Raw genomic sequence first — 21776 nt, 5'->3', positions numbered from 1 at the left:
ACAGATCATAATTACATTTAATTGAAAAAGTCTTATTTCAAGTGGCATTTTTGTGATTAAAATTATTGGATAAGAGAATTAGTATATTTCTCCACTTCTAGTTTAGCACTTTAACCTAACTGTTAAACTGTTTCTGTTAATTGACCATTTTTATCATGATCATAATAGATATTAACATTATTTTGGATGAGTGATGCTATTATTTAATTAGTTGAATCTGAATCTTAATATGTGTGTGCGCTCATATATATTTCAGGAAAAAGAAGATGACAAATCAGACACATCAAGCTCACAGCAGCAAAAAAGTCCACAAGGTCTAAGTGACACCGGTTACTCATCTGATGGCATCTCAAGTTCACTTGGTGAAATTCCCAGTCTTATTCCAAGTGATGAAAAGGATGTTTTGAAAGAAACTTGTATAAAAGAAAGCCTTTCACATGAAAGCAGCCCAACCAGTCCCTCCGATCTTGCTAAGCTAGAAAGCACTGTGTTATCCATTTTGGAAGCTCAAGCAAGTTCCCTCATTGAAGAGAAGCCTGTAAAGACCAAAGACCTTTATGGTCTTTATAGTGAGCAGGCAAAAGAGCCACATAGAGCAAAGTCCACACCTAGCACACAGGAATCTTACAGTTCTGATGAGGATTTGGCAAAACCAAATATTCAAGAAAAAGATGGAAGAGATTCTGCAGAGGTAAGTAAGCAAGGTGTATCTTCTCGGAAGGGGTACAAGCAGAAGACAGAAGCGACAGAAGATACATCAACAAGAAGGCAGCGCTATGACTCTGTAGAAGATAGCAGCGAGAGTGAGAATTCACCTGTCCCACGGAGAAAAAGACGGACCAGCGTTGGGTCTTCCAGCAGTGATGAATACAAACCAGAAGACAGTCCAGGGTCAGGTGACGACGAAGACTTCATTCGAAAACAGATCATGGAGATGAGTGCTGATGAAGATGCGTCAGGTTCTGAAGATGATGAATTCATGAGAAACCAGCTGAAAGAAATCTGTACAAGTGAGAGTCAAAAGAAGGAAGAAGTGAAAAGCAAAAAAGCAATAGCTGGAAAACATAAGAGGATGACGCGGAAAAGTAGCACAGGTTATGAAGAGGATGCCAGCAGACGCCATTCCTGGCATGATGATGATGATGAGACCTTTGATGAAAGTCCAGAACCAAAATACAGGGAAACAAAAAGTCAAGAAAGTGAAGAAATCACTGTAACGGGAGGAGGTCTTCGGCGTTTCAAAACAATAGAACTTAATAGCACAATAGCAAATAAATATTCTGAGGAATCTGAACAACCAAAGAGAAGTCTATATTTTGATGAAGAACCAGAGTTAGAGATGGAGAGTCTTACAGATTCACCAGAGGATAGGTCAAGAGGAGAAGGATCTTCAAGTCTGCATGCCTCCAGTTTCACTCCAGGGACATCTCCTACGTCTGTGTCATCCCTTGATGAAGATAGTGACAGCAGTCCCAGCCACAAAAAAATGGGTGGAGAAAGTAAGCAGCATCGTAAAGCCAGGCATCGTACGCATGGTCCTCTTCTTCCAACTATTGAAGATTCTTCTGAAGAAGAGGAGCTTCGGGAGGAGGAAGAGTTGCTAAAAGAGCAGGAGAAGCAGCGTGAATTAGAGCAGCAACAACAACAACAGCAACAGCAGCAAAGGAAGAGCTCTAGCAAAAAATCCAAGAAAGACAAGGATGAGCTCAGAGCCCAGAGAAGAAGAGAACGGCCAAAGACACCACCAAGTAACCTATCTCCAATTGAGGATGCTTCTCCGACAGAAGAATTGCGTCAGGCAGCAGAAATGGAGGAACTACATCGGTCTTCCTGTTCTGAATATTCCCCAAGTATTGAGTCAGATCCTGAAGCTTTTGAAATCAGCCCAGAAAAAATAATAGAAGTGCAGAAGGTTTACAAATTACCTACAGCTGTCTCTTTATATTCTCCAACGGAAGAGCAGCCTGTTGAGTTTGTCAAAGAAGAGAGCGGTCAAAAGCCTTTAAGAAGTGCTGAAGAGGTATATGAAGAAATCCTGCATACATCCCACAAAGCCAAGCCACTTCCAGATGTAAATGAAAAAGACGAAGTGTTTGAGAAAGAGCCTTTATATGGTGGTATGCTAATAGAGGACTATATATATGAATCTTTAGTAGAAGATGCCTATGGTGGGGCTATGGAGGCTAGCCTCATGACAAGGCAAGAAGAGGGTGATGAATTTAGCCAACTGAAAGAAAAAACATCAGCGCCTCCAGATCAGATATATGGAGAACCCATGCAAAAGCCTACCAGCTTACAAAAGGACTATTATAGGATAGAGTCTTTGCATTCAGGTATGCCTCAAGAAGACATTGTGTCTAGCTCTTACATCATGCCAGAAAGTCATGAGATAATCGTACTGGACAGTGTGGCGCCATCTTCAAGTGATGAAAAACAGCTCTTGGATGCAGATGCTGCTTATGAGGAACTTATCAGGCGACAACAAATGCAGTTGACTCCAGGCTCCAGTCCTACCCAGCCATCTCCTGAATTAATTACGGTTTCAGATACAAAAACGAGCATATCTGGAGAGGTAACAGAAAGCACCTCCCTGACGTCAAGCACTATTTCATCCAGTTCAGATATTCTTTCAGTAAGCTCTTCGGTGCTTCCTATTCCGGATGTCAAAATTACTCAGCACTTCACAACTGAAGAAATAGAGGATGAATATCTCACAGATTACACCCGAGAAATTGAAGAAATAATTTCCCACGAAACATCCATATTGATGTACTCAGAGGCCTCAGAAAGTGCCACATCCATTATACCATCGGATACATCTTCCCTAACGTCATCCACATCTTCAGTTTACACCACTGGTAGTTCTTCACCAGATGGCGTGATTTCAGGTTACATAGAAACAGTGGATGCTATTAGCAAATTTCGAGATTCCGAAGGGACCAGCTCAGTGACCCAAGTTCCTATAAGTTCCACAAAAGAGTACTCTGAAGCTGCTAAGGAGACCCTTGCAGATCAGGTTATGGTTTCCCTTTCTAAAACTGAATCCTTTGTATCAGCCTCTGTAGAAACAAAGCCCAAGCCCTTAGTTTCTGTTTCTGATGCCATAGAAACGTTCCCACCACAAGATGAGAAAGCTGTAAAAGATGCAGCCAAGTTTGATGTTATGAAGGGACTTTATGAAGACAAACAGGCAAGACCTCCTGTGACCATAACAGGAAAAGCTTTAACAGATGCTACATCTGACCAGAAATTTACATGTACAGCTCCAGTATCCTCCTCTGCCATGCCTATTGTATCTGTGTTGCCATCTGCCATTTCTCCAGTCCCCCCTGTTACACCCCAAACATTTTCATTTTACAAAAGCTCTTCTTTTGAGTCTCCAGCTCAGCCACCACCACCACCTCCACCACCACCTCCTCCACCTCCACCCCCACCTCCTCCACCTATTCTGCCCAAACCAGCTATTTATCCTAAAAAAAACCCCCTAGCTAAGGCTCCAGTGACCACAACTCCCATCCTAGTACCATCTGCCAGTGACGTCAAAACAGCGGAAGCAACATCTGCTATAAACATGACTGGACCACCCGTCACAAAAATGTACACATCGACACCCCCTCCTGTTCCTCCCAAGCCAGCTTCAATTCCAGCAGGACTTGTGTTCACTCACAGACCTGCCGAAATAATAAAACCCCCTATTGCTCCCAAACCAGCAGTTCCTCAGCTACCGACCACTGTTCACAAACCAGCAGAAACACAGCCAAAACCAGTGGGTTTGTCTTTCACCAGCAGTATGACTTTGAACTTGGCTTCCCCTGCAGAGTATAAGTTGCCATCCCCTACTTCCCCACTGTCTCCACATTCTAATAAATCTTCCCCAAGATTGTCCAAATCCTCAGGGGAAACCTATGTTGTTATCACGTTGCCCTCTGAGCCTGGCACTCCCACAGAGTCTATTACCAGTCAGGCAATTACCAGTTGGCCTTCAGGATCTCCCCCTAAAGAACAGGGTCCACAGGTTGTACAATCATTATTCACTCCAACTATGACTGCTCTGCATATGCAAAGCATAAGTGATCGAAGCAAATATGGTCCAGGAGCTTTGCAATCTGTTTCTCCTGTTCCTGTTAGTGCACGGTCAGTTTTTGAGATAGCTCCTAGTTCAGCCACAGAATTAATATCAACAGAGGTTGCCAGGACTACAGTGTCTTTGCTCAAAAATGCAGGATTAGATAGTGTTTCCATAACCATACCCCCAGAGCCGGCACATATCATTGAACCACCCAGATATAGAGAGAACGGGAGATTCCATGTCTTTGGTGATGTCATTGATCTTCGCACCTTGACTAAAATGGATGTGGAAAGGGCAGGTAGCTGCATGGACCTATCTTCTGCTCCCACAGATGTGAGAAGGCAAATTATGGCAAGTGACACTTTGGGTCGGCCAGTAAGCACTGTTCAGCCAGCTATCATAAATCTCAGCGCTGCATCGGCAGCTGGTATCTCTTTAGCACCAGTCACTGAAACATTTACAATAGTGACCTGCACAGCTACTGTAAGCTATAGTACAAGTACAGAAAGTCTTGTAGATCTGGGGCATGCAATGACAACTCCACTGCAGCTAACAACAGCAAAACATTTTGAGCCTGGACCTAGAGTAACAGGAGTCCAGGGACACTCTGCAGACAGAGATGAGGTGCCAATAAATTTGTCCCTAGGTACTCCAGCCACATGGGGCACTACAAAGCCTGCTATGGTACCTCCTGTGGGTGTAACCAATGGTTGGACGGACGTTTCCACTGCTCATGAACCAGTTGAGAGTGAAGTAGTTGATCTCAGCACCACAAAATCCCACAGAACCATGGTGACAGTGGATGAAACAACTTCAGGAATTGTTACCACTGTAATAGAAGATGATGAAAAACCTGTGGACTTGACTGCAGGGAGAAGGGCTGTTTGTTGTGATGTTATTTACAAGCTACCATTTGGCAGGAGCTGTACAGCTCAAGCCCCCGCCACAACACTACCTGAAGATCGTTTTGGTTATAGAGATGATCACTATCAGTATGACCGCTCAGGGCCCTATGGTTATAAAGGAATAGGAGGTATGAAACCTTCTATGTCAGATACCAATTTATCAGAGGCCGGACTTTTTATGTATAAAAGCAAGAATACCTTTGATTACCAAGTTGGGGCAACAGATGTAGCAGTAGACTTAACTTCTGGCAGAGTAACAACAGGTCAGTATGACAAGGCCTCAGATCTTACTTTGAAATATAGTAATGGTGTTGCTCATCTCATTTCAGGATGAATTATTTTTATTTTCTATTTTTTCTTCCCCTTTTTATTAAAATTTATGTTGGACATTGTGGCAAACTGTGCTGGGATTTATACATGCATTTTTATTTTTATTTTTTGTTTCTTCGTTACATAAATCGTTTTGCACAAAGAGGTACCTGCATGTGCCTGCATGCTCAGGAAATGCTTCCCCCCCCTCCCTTCCCTCCTGCACAGCTAATGTAGAGCATTAAAGTGAAGATTTGCATGTAGCTGCCCCCTGCTCTTCCACTCATTTAACTCATCTTGATGGGATGGCTTGCAGAACTCGCAAAAAAAGGGCTTTGTTTTGAAAGACTGGACTATAACTCTGCCCTGTAATTTCAGGTGAAGTTATGGATTACTCAAGCAAGATTACGGGTCCTTACCCAGAGACTCGGCAAGTAATTTCTGGCACTGGGATCAGTGCACCTCAGTATTCCCAAGCACGAATAGTACCATCCATAGGATCCCCTTATGGCATTGGAAGTGTTTTGAGATCATCTAATGGAGTTGTTTATTCATCTGTTGCGACTCCAGTGCCATCCACATTTGCTATCACCACACAACCTGGTTCTATTTTCAGTACTTCCGTTAGAGACCTATCTGCTCTTCAGACAGTTGACACAATGCCCTCATTATCAAATCAGGCACTTCCAAGATCATATGATTTCTTGACAACTGTAGCCTCTGAGAAAGAGGGTGCAATTACTGACATCGACATTGACCCGGGGTTGCAACCTCTTCCTATGGAAACCATTACTAGTGAGCCAACCAACTTGATGCCTGTTTTCACTACAGCTTCAGAAGCTTTTGTAGATATAATTGAGGATGAAGCTACACACCTCATTGCCCCCGAAGAAGGCAAACAGCAGCACCTTGATTTGGAGCGCGAGCTTCTAGAGCTCGAAAAACTACAGCAGCAACGTTTTGCAGAGGAGCTTGAGTGGGAGCGTCAAGAAATTCAGCGGTTCAGAGAACAAGAGCAATTCATGGTTCAGAAGAAGCTTGAGGAGTTGCATTCTATGAAGCACCACCTCTTATATCAGCAAGAAGAAGAGAGGCAGGCACAGTTCATGATGAGGCAGGAAACATTAGCGCAGCAGCAACTGCACATTGAACAAATCCAGCACCTGCAGCAGCGGCTCCACCAGCACTTGGAAGAGCAGAAGATCCACCAGATCTATCAGTACAATTACGAACCTTCTGGAACTGTGTCTCCACAGACAACCACAGACCAAGTCCTCCTTGAAGGCCAGTACGCTGCTGCCCCCAACAGGCAGTTTTGGGCTGGTGATGAAGCCACTACCACTGCTTCTGCTGTGCTGGGAATCGAAATTCCACAAAGCCAAGCCTGGTACACAGTTCAGTCAGATGGTGTAACTCAGTACATTCCCAGGCCTGGCCTGCTAAGTTCTGTCTCAGAGATGTCTCTTAAAGATGTGGATGTGAGAGAGGAAAAGCAGTTGAAAAAGAGGAGCTCCATGCCAAAGTTGCGTGGCCCATACGAGGAACTTGACGGAGCTCTGGAAGAAGAGCCTAGGTGTCTTAAAAAGATAGTGGAGAGCGGAGTTCAAACCGACGATGAGGATGGTGCGGACATGGGCTATGCAGACAGGAGGAGGAGAACGAAAAAGAGTGTGGATACAAGTGTTCAGACAGACGATGAGGACCAAGATGAATGGGATCCGACCAACAGGTCAAGGAGGAAAGCCCGTGTGGGGAAATACGAAGGTACCACTGAGGCAGACAAGCCTAAGCCATTTCCCCAAGTCGCCAGTATTGCAGTGCAAACGGTGGCAGAGATATCCGTACAAACAGAGCCAGTAGGGACAATACGGACCCCTTCAGCAAGGGCCCACCTAGATGCAAAGATAGAAATCATAAAACACATTTCAGCTCCAGAAAAGACATACAAAGGAGGAAGTTTGGGGTGTCAGACAGAAACGGATTCAGACACCCAAAGCCCCCAATACCTCACAGCTACCTCCCCTCAGAAAGATAAAAAGCGCCCAACACCATTAGAAATAGGTTACTCTTCGCACCTCCGGCCAGAACCCACACTTCAGGTAGCCCCTTCCCCTCCCAAATCTCCCAAAGTACTTTATTCTCCCATTTCGCCTGTATCTCCGGCTGCAGTTATAGAGTCGGCCTTTGTACCCTATGAGAAGCCTGTCCCTGAAGACCTTAGTCCTCAGAAGATTCTGCATTCCGAGGTCCCCAAGATTCCGCAACTGAGCCCCAAGTCGGCCAAGGTGATGCAGCGCTCTTTGTCTGACCCCAAACCGCTGAGCCCAACAGCCGAAGACCCTTCCAGAGCACATTTCCCATACACGGATGGTTTCTTGGTAAGACCCCTTCTTTCTTCAAAGTACAAGTTCATTTTGAGTGACATCCTATGTATTATAATAAGCACTTCTTCATTAACTTGATCTATGTATGTGAATGGTAATTGGGCAATACTGGCAATGAAGCTCTGGTACTTTTGAAACCTGATAGGAGGTGTTTATTTTATTCTTAATTAGACATGGAACTGCAAGGAAGGTAGAACATGGTGCTGCTTCAAAATAAAATGGGAAATACTTAAATGAGAGTTAATCCCAATGTTTATTGGAATCAGTGTTGAAAGGGAATTTACTAGTTTCCTCCATACTTAAATTGTTTTCATATATTTCCTTTCAGAAATCTAGTTTAGTAGCTTGGAATGCACATACATCCATTACTTCCATCAAGGAAGTGTGCTAAGAAATTGGAATCATAGAATTGTAGTTGGAAGTGACCCCGAGGGTCATCTAGTCCAACCCCCTGCAATGCAGGAATCTCAGCTGAAGCATCCATGACAGATGGCCATCCAACCTCTGATTAAAAACCTCCAAGGAAGGAGAGTCCACCACTGACCAAGGGAATCCATTTCACTGTAGAATAGTTCTTACTGTCAGAAAGTTCTTCCTGGTGTTGAGTCGGAATCTCCTTTCTTGAAATTTGAAGCCATTAGTTCAGGTCCTAGCCTCTGGAGCAGCAGAAAACAAGCTTGCTCCATCTTCCATGTGACAGCCCTGGAGATATGAAGATGGCTATCGTATCTCCTATTCTCCAGGCTAAACATACCCAGCTCCTTCAGCTGTTCCTCATAAGGTTTTCCAGACCCTTGATCATCTTGGTTGCCCTCCTCTGCACATGTTCCAGTTTGTCTACATCCTTCTTAAATTGTGGTGCCCATAATTGAACGCAGTATTCCAAGTGTGGTCTGACCAAGGCACAACAGATGGGTACTATTATTTCCCTAGATCTGGACACCATACTTCTGTTGATGCAGCATGGAATAGCATTCACCTTTTTTTGCTGTATCGCACAGTGAGTTTTCACAAGTGCCAAAATGATGTTACTGTTGCCCAGTAGCAGCTGGTGTGGCAAGAAACCCACAAGCCCACCTTCCCAACATAGGCACCGCCACAACTTACCTGAACAGCACTGGGGCAGGCCAGAGCAAGGTGGCAGTAAGCTTGGGATTGCATGGACATACCGGTAGAAACAGTCTGACTCTTCCAGCTGTGCATAGACCCAGCCTCACTGCTGCCCCACCTTAGTACCCTCCAAGTAAACTGTGCAGACACACCAACAGTAGAGCTGGATTAGCTCTGCTGGTGCATCTGCACTGCCCTGACCTCATTGCCACCCTGTTCTGCCTCAGCCCAGTTCAGGTAAGCTGTAGCAGACGGGTTCGGCAGCACTGCCCAGTGACAGCAGCTGCTATTGCCGTTGTCCCTTACCTTATTTCAAAGGAGACCTAATTCTCTAGAATGGCGGCCATGTGTTGTCTGAACATTGTAAAAAGGTAAAGGTACCCCTGCCCGTACGGGCCAGTCTTGACAGACTCTGGGGTTGGTGCGCCCATCTCACTCAAGAGGCCGGGGGCCAGCGCTGTCCGGAGACACTTCCGGGTCATGTGGCCAGCGTGACAAGCTGCATCTGGCGAGCCAGCGCAGCACACGGAAACGCCGTTTACCTTCCCACCAGTAAGCGGTCCCTATTTATCTACTTGCACCCAGGGGTGCTTTCGAACTGCTAGGTTGGCAGGCGCTGGGACCGAGCAGCGGGAGCGCACCCCGCCGTGGGGATTTGAACCACCGACCTTTCGATCGGCAAGCCCTAGGCGCTGAGGCTTTTACCCACAGCGCCACCCGCGTCCCTCCTGAACATTGTAGGATCCCACAAAATGCCTAACATTCTTCCTTCCATAACTGTATATTCCATAGTAAAACAAAACATTTTTCCTGATTTCAGGATCTGTCAGTTCGGCCAAGTAGTGTTCCTAAGTAAATTGTGTTTCAAATGCTTTTTGTAAAGTAGTTGTTCATAAGTCTCCTTGAATTACTATGTCTTCAGCTCTCAGAGAAAGAAGTACTTTAGAAACGTTTTTTGCTGACAGTTTAAACTGAGATAAACTTTAGTGTTGAGAAGTAACTTATAGATTTGCTTCCACCACAGGATTTTAAACAATGAGACTATTTTTGAACTGGTTGCATCAAGCAAATCCTCCGAAGTTTATCAATTCCTTGCATAATTTTAATCCCAAAATACAAAAGCAGCTGTTTTAGTTTTCGGAACCCTGTTTTCTCTTCACACTAAAGAGCTTGGGATATTACTAGTGGAATGATTGTTCCTAGTTTAAATATTATTTCTACCATTAGTCAATAAAAACAATCACCCTTAGGTGAACAACTTAAAGATTTAAGCAAACATCCTAAGCCTGCTTGTGAGTCAGAGAATAGATTAATATTGTCTAGATATTACACATATTACAGTTGTATAAGTAAAATTGGTTTGCCCACGCTTGCCCATCATGTAAGAACATGGGCTGATAATGGATTTGAACCATAGCTGTCAACTTTTCCCTTTTCTTGCGTGGAATCCTATTCGGAATAAGGGAATTTCCCTTAAAAAAAGGGAAACGTTGACAGCTATGATTTGAACCCACTTTGCCAGTTCCAAAAACATGGTACTTGCTCATCTGGAACTAAGTGGCATTCTGTTGTTCTAAAGCAGGCTTCCTCAACCTCAGCCCTCCAGATGTTTTTGGCCTACAACTCCCATGATCCCTAGCTAGCAGGACCAGTGGCCAGGGACGATGGGAACTGTAGCCTCAAAACATCTGAAGGGCTGAGGTTGAGGAAGCCTGTTCTAGGAGCAGGAATACTGGGAAAGGGAGGCTATATGAGGCTGTGGTCAACCTTTCCCTGATTTTACATGGTTTACAAATTTTGATATGGCATAGGGGTGCCAACTTGCCCTCCGGATTGTGGGTGCCCACCGCAATGTGGACGTCACATGCACTACGCGCAAGCTACGTGTGGCATCACATGTCTGCATTGCGGCAGCGCCTCCTCTTCCTCCTTCTCCGTGGGGAGGGGCTTGGACTCAGAGAGATTCTGCCTCCATGTCTGAGGCAACCCCCCGCGCTTGGAAAAGGTTGCCTCGCTCACTGGCTGTGGAGGGCAGAGCTGAACTGCTTCTTTCTTGGAGACAGTGCTGCCTCCTGCTGGCTTTTCTCATTGACTTTGTGGGTGCCCGGCTTCTAGAATTATATTATTGTGGGTGCCCAGGTACCCACAGCCCCTGGAGTTGGCTCCTATGTCAAGTCAAGCATTCATTTGTCACTTTGCATGCCTTTATGTAACCTTCAAACATCAGTAAATGAGTGCAAATGTTTGGGGGTTGATTCACCCTTGCAGGGGTGTTAACTTTATTGAGCAATGACTAGAAATCAGCCAATTCAAGTTCCAATACTATAATAAAGATAGGAGTATATTGCTTCTTTGTCGTGTTTTCTGTATTGAGTGCTTTGTAGTGAATGTTAAAAGTGAATTTTTTTTTCTAATTACAGCATTTTACTTAGAACAAGGAACTATGGGTATAGAATCTATTGTGCCTTGGATTAAGCTCCATATAATTAATAATCTTTATTCAGTTGGTAGCTGTGCAAATCCTCTTCTGGGGAACCCAAGTCTCAAGGGAAGGTATCTAGGAAAAGTGCCAAAATCTGTTGGCACATCTGTTCCATTTGGAAACAGGGCAAACTTTTGCCCTTAACATCCTCTGAGGGAATAATTGTTTGGGAAACGTCCAGTTTGGAATCATGGCAAACATTTTATCAGTTTGTCTCTGTTTAGATTCATGCCAAGTGTTCCTGCCCCAAACAAACAGATGCACACATATACCTCAAAGGGAGTTTTTAACAGTCTTTGCATGAACAAGGAGTAGCAGACCAGAGGGCAGAAATCCTTATGCATCCCCTAGTTTTTAAAGGTTAGAAGCTCAATCCAAACCAGTGTTAAGCATTTTTAGGACTCATCTATTTCCATGTAGAAGAGTTGAGCCTTTCCACTGAAATGAAGAAATAAACAGGAATTTGGTGTGCTTCACTGTGGTTGGATATTGCCCTATTTAGATTTGTTTTCCTAACCATCCTGAAAACTTTACACAGTTTGTAAAGCCAAAGCCATGAATACAAACTGAACAATATGACATAGGAGCCAACTCCTAGGGGCTGCCATTCAAATGGTGTCTGTGCACCACGTCATGTGATCAATTATGTAGTGCAGGGTTTACTTGCCCCCCCCCCCAATATTTTATTCAACTTGACACCCATGCAATGAAACATTTAAACACACCCCTTCTTGACTAATCCAGAATAAGGACCAAACTAAAAGCAGTGGCTGCGTATGCACCATACATTTAAAATATGATTCTCTCCCCCAAAGAATCATGGGAACCTTAGTTTGTTAAGAGTACTGTGAATTGTCACTCTGTGGTAGACAGACTACAGTTCCCAGGATTCTGTGAGGGATGCTTTAAATGTAAGGTGTGTACACAACTTTGAAAGCAGTTAACATGTGCATGAAGAATCAGGACCTCAGCAGTTAGGGAGAGTTTTTCAATCCTCATTCTATGATCTCAATGAAATGCCCACTCTTCCCCTTTAGCTGCTACTAGTTCCAGGAGGCAAGCCTCCATTGATCCCAATAGCAAATGAGGAGTGGGATTTTCACCCTGATCATAGCCAAGCAGGAACCTCTCCATTTGCTGTGATCATGATCCTGCTGCACACCTCAACCTTTGCAATGACTGTTTACATTGGGGGGGGGGCATGCGTTCAGTTGCTTTCACACAACCACATTTAATTTGTCCCTGTATTAAAACATTCAAGAGCCTTCACACATGTCTGTGCCTGCTCAGAATGCACGAGAAGTGAAACCACTTTTTTAATAATAATAATAAAAATTACTTCCATCTCAAAATACCTTTGCATGCAGACAGCTTTTCACAACAGGGAAGATGTTCCAAGTTAAGCATTCCAGATTGGGGGGGGGGGGAGATGTTGACGCAGGATTGGATCCAGTCAAGTGAGCTTCCATGTGCAGTTATGATGTAGCATCATCACCTTCTTGGGGTTTTAGTCTTGTTTTAAATGTCTCCATTGTCTTATGTGTAGATTGCCATCAGATGGTGGTTTAGAAGGCGATTAATAGTAATAATAATGCATACCATTAATTTCTAAACATTGCAACATACCTTGGAACCTGTCCAGCACCAGTCAGGGACACTTTCACCTGGGGGCTCAGGGGTGGTTCTGCCTTTGCTAGAGAGGCTGGGCTCCCTTTTTGTAGGTCAGGACACTTGCCAGCCTCCCCTGAGGGTCCCTGGTCTTCTGCAGCTGTTGTGCTGCACTTTTCTTGAGTTCCGCCACTATCTGGGGGCTCCAGATCATTGGAGGAGGAATCTAGCATGGGCAGGACATGGGGCAGAAGACCAAGACTGGAAGAAAGGCTGTCCTTTGCCCTCCTGGTCAGATCAGGGCAGAGGTGAAATTGTATGCTTGTATGTGGCTGCCTGTGACCATGAAATTGCTCATATTTCCACAACCCTACATGAATGTAATAACACAGTTTACTAAATGACCAGAAGATACTAACGGCCATGAGGTTTTTAAGTGTAGCCTGCAAATTTATTCGGATCTTTCCTTTATTCGTATTAATTTATTGCAGTATTCATAGCCTGAAATGAACAATAAATTGTGAGTCAGGGTGACACCAGAAGGGTCTGTTGTTCACAGTGCATAATATCATGAAATAAAACATTTTCTAGGATAAGTTGATAGACAGTTGGTAATTTGTGCTTGTACATGGGGAAAAAATCAAGAGCAAGTCTTGATTGTTTTGTAAAAATTCAGTCATTCGTTGGCAAGTTTCTACTGAAATGTACAATATTTACGGTGACACAAGATAGCTAAACAATGAAAAACTACTGAACAATATTTTGATAAGCATGTAGTGGCTCTAGTAAAAAGAAAAAGAAAATGAAAAAGGTTCAGGTGTAGATTTCCATCTGGGGAAAGGGGGCTTGTGAAAGGGTTTCACATTCATAGGAATGATTCAAATCAATATTTCTCCTAAATGGTGAACTTTTAAATCAGCAGTAACTAACCTGTGGCCCCCTAATTGCTGTAAAGACTGCCAGCTCCCACCAGTCCCCAGCCAACATGACCAGGGGTCAGTGGTTACGGGAATTGCAGTCCAGCAACATCTGGAAGGTCGTAAGTTTTAAAAAGCAAATGTTTGTGGCCTTCTATTGTAATATTGCATCATATTACTATTATTATTACTACTGCTGCTACTACTACTACTATTTGATCCAGCATGTATTGTCCATCTTCCTGTGGAACTGTAGTACATAGTTCTGCCAGTGGCGTAGCGTGGGAGGTGCAGGGGGGGACGGCCGCACCGGGCGCAACATCTGGGGGTTAAGGTTAGGGGGCGCAAATCCATGGGTTAGGGGGTGCAAATTACTTGCCTTGCCCCGGGTGCTGACAACCCACGCTACGCCACTGAGTGCTGCTGTTACATTCATGGGAGTTACAGAATGGTATTTTCCAGGAGGTTCCTGATCAAACTTAGGAGCATATATTTGCATATGTTCCTTACTTCATTTATCATGATCCCTGGAAACTGAATAGGTGAACTGCCTCCATTGAAAAGGATTACACATGTGAACCAACCCTTAGTTTTCAAAAGAATCCTGTGTTGTCATATAACTTGGGATGCCGGCTTTATAGGATACATGGATGGAATCCACATAGATGGTACTGGATAAAATAGGGTGATCTCAATTGCTCACTTTGTGTAATCTGGCTAGGAGGTAGAAGACCCTGGTCATAGATCTTGGGGTTTGAAAGTTTCCAACTATGGGAGACGTTTCTTCACTAAAGTGACATAGTTATTTCTGGCTCTGCTGAAAATTTTTCACTAAGCTCCCCATCTGTCGTCAGTTCCCTTTTTTTATGACAGGAGTCCCTATTTTACCTGCTTCTTTTATTACTATTTTGAAAAAAGGGAAGGTGTAAGAGTTACCGTAGTTAAAGGAGTCCCTTAACAGATGCAAATCTAGATCAACAATAGGAGAGCAATAGATAAGAAGTCACTGGACAGGTGGCTAAAATCAAACCAGTAACTCAATTTGAAAGATCCCAAAATGCATTAGGAGTTATTCTGTGTTCCATATTTAAAGCTTTGCTGTTACACAAAAAAGAAGCAGTTGGACGTGTTAGCATTTCCTATCACATGGCTGGTTCCTATAATTTGGTAGATGCCTGACCTCATCAAGAGTTCTGTCAAACTGGAAAAGACAAAATAACCAACATTCTGGCTCTCTAGCAGGACTGCAAATAATATATGTTAAGGGGTCCTAAATGTATGTATTAACATGAATAATACATGTTGATTTGGACTGGTGAATTCAAAGCAGTTCCAAAGGTTGGTTTTAAGTAGCACAAAATCACCCTACAATTTCAGAAGATTGTTAAATCATTATTGAATCATTAAGCAAGTATATTATCCATGCTGATGCCAAATAAGCATGGAATACTCAAAATAATACTTAATTGGACTAAATACTCTGTTTAAAATATGCAAAGCCAGCTGAGTTAATTGGGTTAGAGTTTGGTTAACCCAGATAAGAGAGCTCATCACCATTTAAATAATGCTTCATTTGGGGTATTTAAACTGCTTCACATACGTAGGAGGGAGGCACAGGCTGTTGGGCACCACTTCCCAAAGGCTCACCAACAGGAAAGACAAACAGACGGGAGCATTAAGCTCTTTCTCTGTGTCTGTACCTGCCAGGAGGTTAGAGCTCCAATCACCTGGGACACACGGACGCAGACCTCTGCATATCCCTCCAGCCCAGAACCAGCTCTGAGCTATTTTATTTATTTTATTGCTTTATTTATTAGATTTATCAGTTGCTGTATTGTGCCCAGGGCAACCCAAAGCGACTTACAACCTAACAGATGGACAGTAAATCCCACATAGATACATTAAAGCCATGAGGAAAGAGAAATACATTAAAGACATCCCCACCCACTTCTAAAAGGCCAAAGACCTGGTTATAGAGGAAGGTTTTTGCCCTGTGATGGCACCGGGTGAGCCTCCCTGGGGAGAGCATTCAAGCAGTGTTAGAAAGAAATATAAGCTAGGTGCCAAATGGCTCCTTAAACCAGCGTTAGACCTGCCAAAACAGAATGACTAGTTTGGAGGCCATTTTTCACTACGACTTTTTGGTCCCTGGATTGCGCAGATAAATTAAAACTGATGGAATTCTACAGGATGTGGTATTAGTGTGTGTAAACAGTCAAGATTCAAGGATCCCCAGGCATGCACCTCCAGATGGTGGAGATGTCATCCTGGTGCCTGGGCATCTTCACTTGGTCATAAACTGGCTGTTACATAGGAGCAGTCCTGGCACAAGGTATATCCAGCCCAACAATGTGTTCCTAACTGTGGCCAGAAAGTTCCACAGACAGACATGAAGGCAATACCCCTCTGTCACTCAGCTACTGGTACTCAGCCGTACAGGTTCCATGGCTTATAACCATGGATAGATCTATCTGCAATGGATTTGCCTTCTATTAAGACTGTGATGAACATCATATCCTTTGGCAGTGAGCTCCATCCATGAATTTTGTGTTAGGTGAAGTACTTGGTTTTATCTGTCCTGAATCTAATGGATGGCCCTGATTTCTGTTGTTATGACAGTGAGAAAAAAATTGTCTCCATTCACTTTTTGCAAATGCCATCATTTAGTAAATTTGTGTTGTGTGTCCTTTTAATCATATTTTCTAAACTAAGAAGCCCCAAGTGCTTTAGGCTTTCCTTGTAGGGAAGGTGCTCCCTCCAGCCTTTTGAACAGTTTCTTTGTACTTTTCTACACTTTGTCCAGCTCTGTGCTCTGGGGTGGCTAGAACTGTACACAGTCCTGCTTTGCAGCCTCTTTGGGACCACAAAACATGAGTTTAGTCAAGCATCTAGTAGTACATTTGGGTGGGTTGTTTTTGGCTTGGGAGATCACAAGTTGTGCTGGCCCATATTTGTCCATTTATCTAAAATAATTATCCTGTGGTTTTTTCTTATGCCGCAGACGAAAGGATCTTCAAGTGTATCAGCATCAGGAATGCAAAAGAAGGTCAAGAGGACTCTACCCAACCCACCTCCAGAAGATGTTTCAGTAGGGACACAATCTGCCTTCACCACTGTGGGATCAGTTTCACGCCGGAGGATCTGTAGAAGCAATACCATGGCCAGAGCTAAAATCCTCCAGGATATAGACAGAGAACTGGATCTGGTAGAGAGAGAGTCAGCCAAGCTTCGGAAAAAGCAAGCAGAGTTAGATGAGGAAGAGAAAGAAATAGATGCAAAACTTCGGTATCTAGAGATGGGCATCAATCGGCGGAAAGAGGCATTGCTGAAAGAACGAGAAAAGAGGGAGCGTGCCTATCTTCAAGGTGTAGCAGAGGAACGCGACTATATGTCCGACAGTGAGGTTAGCAGCACCAGGCCCACGAGAATAGAATCTCAGCATGGCTTGGAAAGACCAAGGACTGCGCCCCAAACAGAATTTGACCAGTTTATCCCCCCACAAACCCAACCAGAAACGCAGTTTGCAACTCCTACGAGTCCTTACTCTCAGTATCAGTACTCTTCACCTGCCCTTCCCACTCAAGCACCAACTCAGTACTCCCAGCCATCGCATTACCAGCAGCAGCAACCTTTATATCAACAGCAGGTTTCTCCTTACCAGACCCAGTCAGCATTCCAAACTGTGGCAACCATGTCTTTCACGCCACAGGCTCAGCCTCCACCAACCCCACAGCCTTCCTACCTTTCATCACAGCTAATGGTGATCCCACAGAAAACAAGGCAGGCCTCATTATATCTGGAGCCTAAGATAACAACGAACTATGACGTGATTCGCAACCAGCCTCTCATGATAGCCCCTGCATCTTCTGACAACACATATGCCGTGTCCCATTTGGGTAGTAAATACAGTACCTTGGACTTAAGGATGGGGCTCGATGAGAGGAGCGGCATGGCCAGTAGTCCCATCTCGAGCATATCTGGTGACTCCTTCTATGCAGATATTGACCACCATGCGCCACGTAATTATGTGCTGATTGATGATATTGGAGACCTCACTAAAGGGACATCCGCTCTGAGCTCTGCTTATGGTCTACATGAGAAGGATCTGACCAAAACCGATCGGCTGCTTCGAACTACTGAGGCGCGAAGAGTGCAAGAAGTCTCAGATTTCCTCGCACCGCTGCAGACTTCTTCTCGGTTGCACAGCTACATGAAAACTGATGATGATCCCATGGAAGACCCTTATGAACTGAAGCTGCTGAAGCATCAGATCAAGCAGGAGTTCCGAAGGGGGGCTGAAAGCCTGGATCACCTGGCAGGCCTTTCACAGTATTACCATGCAGATACTAGCTACAGACATTTCCCCAAATCTGAGAAATATAGCATAAGCAGGCTTACCTTGGAGAAGCAAGCTGCCAAACAGCTTCCAGCCGCCCTTCTTTACCAGAAGCAGTCAAAGCATAAGAAGGCCTTGATTGATCCCAAATTATCTAAATTTTCACCCATTCAGGAAAGCAGGGACCTTGAGCTTGATTACTCAACCTACTTGACTTTAAGCACATCATCTCTTGGCGGCAATACTTCTAGAGCAAGGCTCCTCCAAGATGATATAACGTTTGGCCTTCGGAAAAACATCACAGACCAGCAGAAGTATATGCAGCCAACTCTCACACATTCTCTTGGCACAAGCCTTGGGGCTGCACTGAGTACAACAATGAGATCCACATTGCATGATGATTCTGACAAATCTTACAGCAGTGGCAGCAGATCCAGACCTTCTTCCCGACCGTCATCCGTCTATGGGCTTGATTTATCACTAAAAAGAGATTCTTCAAGCTCATCTTTAAGACTGAAGGCCCAAGAGGCTGAACCACTAGACGTTTCCTTCAGTCACGCAGCCCCCTCTGGAAGAACTAAACCCACCAGTCTACCCATAAGTCAGAGCAGGGGCCGAATCCCCATAGTTGCGCAGAATTCAGAAGAAGAGAGTCCCTTAAGTCCTGTGGGTCAGCCAATGGGAATGGCAAGAGCAGCAGCCGGGCCATTGCCCCCTATATCCGCAGACACTAGGGACCAGTTTGGATCAAGCCATTCATTGCCCGAAGTCCAGCAGCATATGAGGGAAGAATCACGAGCTCGAGGCTATGACCGGGATATAGCCTTCATCATGGATGACTTCCAGCACGCCATGTCAGACAGTGAAGGTAAACTAGACTTCAGACTGCTTTATCGCTCCCACAACACAAATCCTCATTTCTATGCATGTGTCTGATTTCATAATCTTTCGGGGACTAATTCTTCTTCTTTTCTTTTTTTTGCATTCTTTTTCTGTGTGTGTGTGTGTATATATATATATGTACGTATGTGTGTGTATATAGATAGATATTCTTTTCATTTGGTCGGCTGATTTAACTCTGTGCTCAGATTCTGGATGGGTACATAGATAGACTTGCATGTTCCAGTTGTATTTATTTTTTCTTTTAGTTTGCGTGTGCATTTTTTTGCACTCCACTTTTGTTATATGTATTTTGGCTGGGATTTTCAGAAGCAATAATTCAGGATTGGTTTGTCTTCTTCCATTGTGTTTAGTGGAATAAGCTTCTGCTAAAATCAAGAGAGGCTGAAAATACCACCCAAAATAAATATAGTCTTCATAAAACTGTGACCCATCCTTTTGTTAATGTGAAAAGATCTTCTGTGCAATAAGCTTGCTGCAAATCTTCAGCAATCCAAAAATTTCCAAGAGCCATAGAGCACAGTTTACAAACAAAATCCTTTATGAAAGTAATTCCCTTATATATTTCAAATCATTGTTTTAATCCCCGGTGGAATCATGGGTAGAAGCAATATTGTTATGATGGGGTATTGTATTTTTAGAGACTTCGTTACTGCGCCTTTATAATTGCATCTTCGTAAAGTGTATGCTGTTATGTATGGATTTTTGTAAATTAAAAGTATGATGATATGATATTGTTCAGATGTCAGGGTCAATTAGCTTCCCCAGTAAACTTTTCTCATTAAACTTTCACAGATAACTTCAATGCTATCCATATGTATAAATGACCCTATATAAACTATAACCTGTACCTCAGACATATAAGCATGTTTTTTAAGTGATTCTATTCATGTGTGGTTATTACATATGCTGTTCCAAGTATTGGGATGAGTCTGAGAGGTGGAAGCAGGCAGGATGGGACAGGAGAACCTAAGTAGGGAAACCACTTTTTAAAAGAAAATACTAAAAGTCCCAAGTAAATGTTCAAGTATGTGATGGGTTGGGAAGCCTATAGGCAACTGCACAAGCTTATCTCACACAGATGCACACAAAGGTGTTTTTTCTATAAAAAAAAGAAAACGAAAAAGAAATACTAAATGTTACTTTTTAAAAAGCAAAGAAAAATGTTATGCTGATGTTAAATATTAAACTGTAAGTTGTGTATCAGCATTGTTGGAATTGAGTAAAGTTTATAACATGTTTTAATACTGTTTCAGAAGCCATTTCAAAAAGACATTTTGAAAGTTAATGAATTTTACACGTTTTCTTTGTATGTGCTCTGTTGAGTTTTTGTGCATATTGTCCAATAAAAATACACTGCATGCCCTGTTGTGTTTGCTAATAGCCGTGATTACTGTGGAAGAAATACTTGCTGAAGTTACTCCCCTCACACTTTCTTATCTACTTCAGTACCATTACTTCCTTCCTTCAGTTCACTCTGAAAATAGAATCATAATAGATGTGAATATTTGATATAAAGCTTTTCCCCTCCGAATGACCTGGAATTTGCCCCCTCTCACCGAAGTATAAAACAGGAGGTTGGATCCAGAGAAAGTTAGTTGCATTTAAATGCCATTGAGATCAACAGTACCTAAGTTAGCCATGACGTATGCTTTTGCACCGATTTCAAGGGTACCTAAATTTGGTTTACACTACAGTCCAATATTCACTGACCTGGGAGTAAGTCCCATTGTTTTCAGTGGATACTTACTTTTGAGCTTTTCGGAGCGTGTTTTAATTTGCTCTGGATCCGATACATGTTCTTCAGATTTGCATTTTGTTTTGGTTTCTACTTTTTGTGGTTACTTAAAACTTATGCGTTCTTACTTTAAAAGTTGTCTAAAATTTCCATTAAGGGAGTGGAGGGAGGCTATGTATCATTTTACATGCCCTGCTGGAACCATGCCTATTCATCTTAAGATCCAAAGTTTGTCTAAGGTCTCAGTTTGCTCCATTGAACATTCCACTTTTCTTTTCATTCCTGAGTTCTTCAAGCCTTTAAATCATTTTTTCTTCATAAAGGGAGTAATAACTGCTAGCAGTCCAGAGAAAACAAAAGGAATGAGATAACAGACTGACTGGAGTAAAAGAGGAATTGAATCTATTTTTGTAACCCCACCCCTCAAAACAAAAAAATTACTCTAGCCACTCTCACCAAAATATCCTAGGTTTTCATATTCTGTAACTCATAAATACATGCTCTCTCTATATAAGGTTATAAAGAAGCATAACACCTACATGGCATACACATAACACTTTTTTCTGAAATGAAATATGGCCCTTTGACCATTCTTCTTGTTTCACAGTTGTCAAATATGCTAGCATGTAGAGCCCACTGGAATTTTAAGTCATCTTTGCTCCAGCAATCCTTTTCATGAAACAACAAACATTTGCATCCACATCATTGACACCATTGCTTGTTTTGTATGAAAACTGCAACTCTGCTTTATATCTATGGCTGGGGTTTATGGGTTAACTCCATAGCAGGAATTGGAAACTGTATCCATGCTATATCAGGAGCAGCACCAGAACTCCGGGAATCATGAAATGGTAATATCAAACTCATTATGTGAAAGCGTTATTAGCAAAAAGTAGCCCATAAATTCTTTCAGTTCAAGTAATGCTATACAGATCATACTGTTCACTATGATCAAAGGGGGGGGGGAAGTTTCTTTATATGCATGAATATACTTTAAATTACCGTGTTGCTATGTCTG

General features: G+C 43.2%; 1 protein-coding gene across 6 annotated transcripts in view; it reads left to right on the top strand.

The window, feature by feature from the left end:
• The window catches only part of PCLO (piccolo presynaptic cytomatrix protein), a gene marked incomplete at its 5' end in the record, with an annotated part of 233953 nt that overhangs the window by 122212 nt on the left and 89965 nt on the right, over nucleotides 1-21776 (top strand). For all 6 annotated transcript variants that reach the window (XR_014156346.1, XM_081860927.1, XM_081860926.1 and 3 more), the window contains 3 exons: nucleotides 257-5237; nucleotides 5662-7661; nucleotides 16786-18988. Coding sequence is in view for 5 of the 6 variants with exons in the window: in XM_081860927.1 (XP_081717053.1) it covers nucleotides 257-5237; nucleotides 5662-7661; nucleotides 16786-18988 (9184 nt within the window). The remainder of the gene's footprint in view (nucleotides 1-256; nucleotides 5238-5661; nucleotides 7662-16785; nucleotides 18989-21776) is intronic.

This window comes from Podarcis erhardii (assembly GCF_964252035.2).
Source record: "Podarcis erhardii genome assembly, chromosome: 5".
Taxonomy (NCBI): domain Eukaryota; kingdom Metazoa; phylum Chordata; class Lepidosauria; order Squamata; family Lacertidae; genus Podarcis; species Podarcis erhardii.
This window is presented reverse-complemented; position numbering and strand designations above follow the sequence as displayed.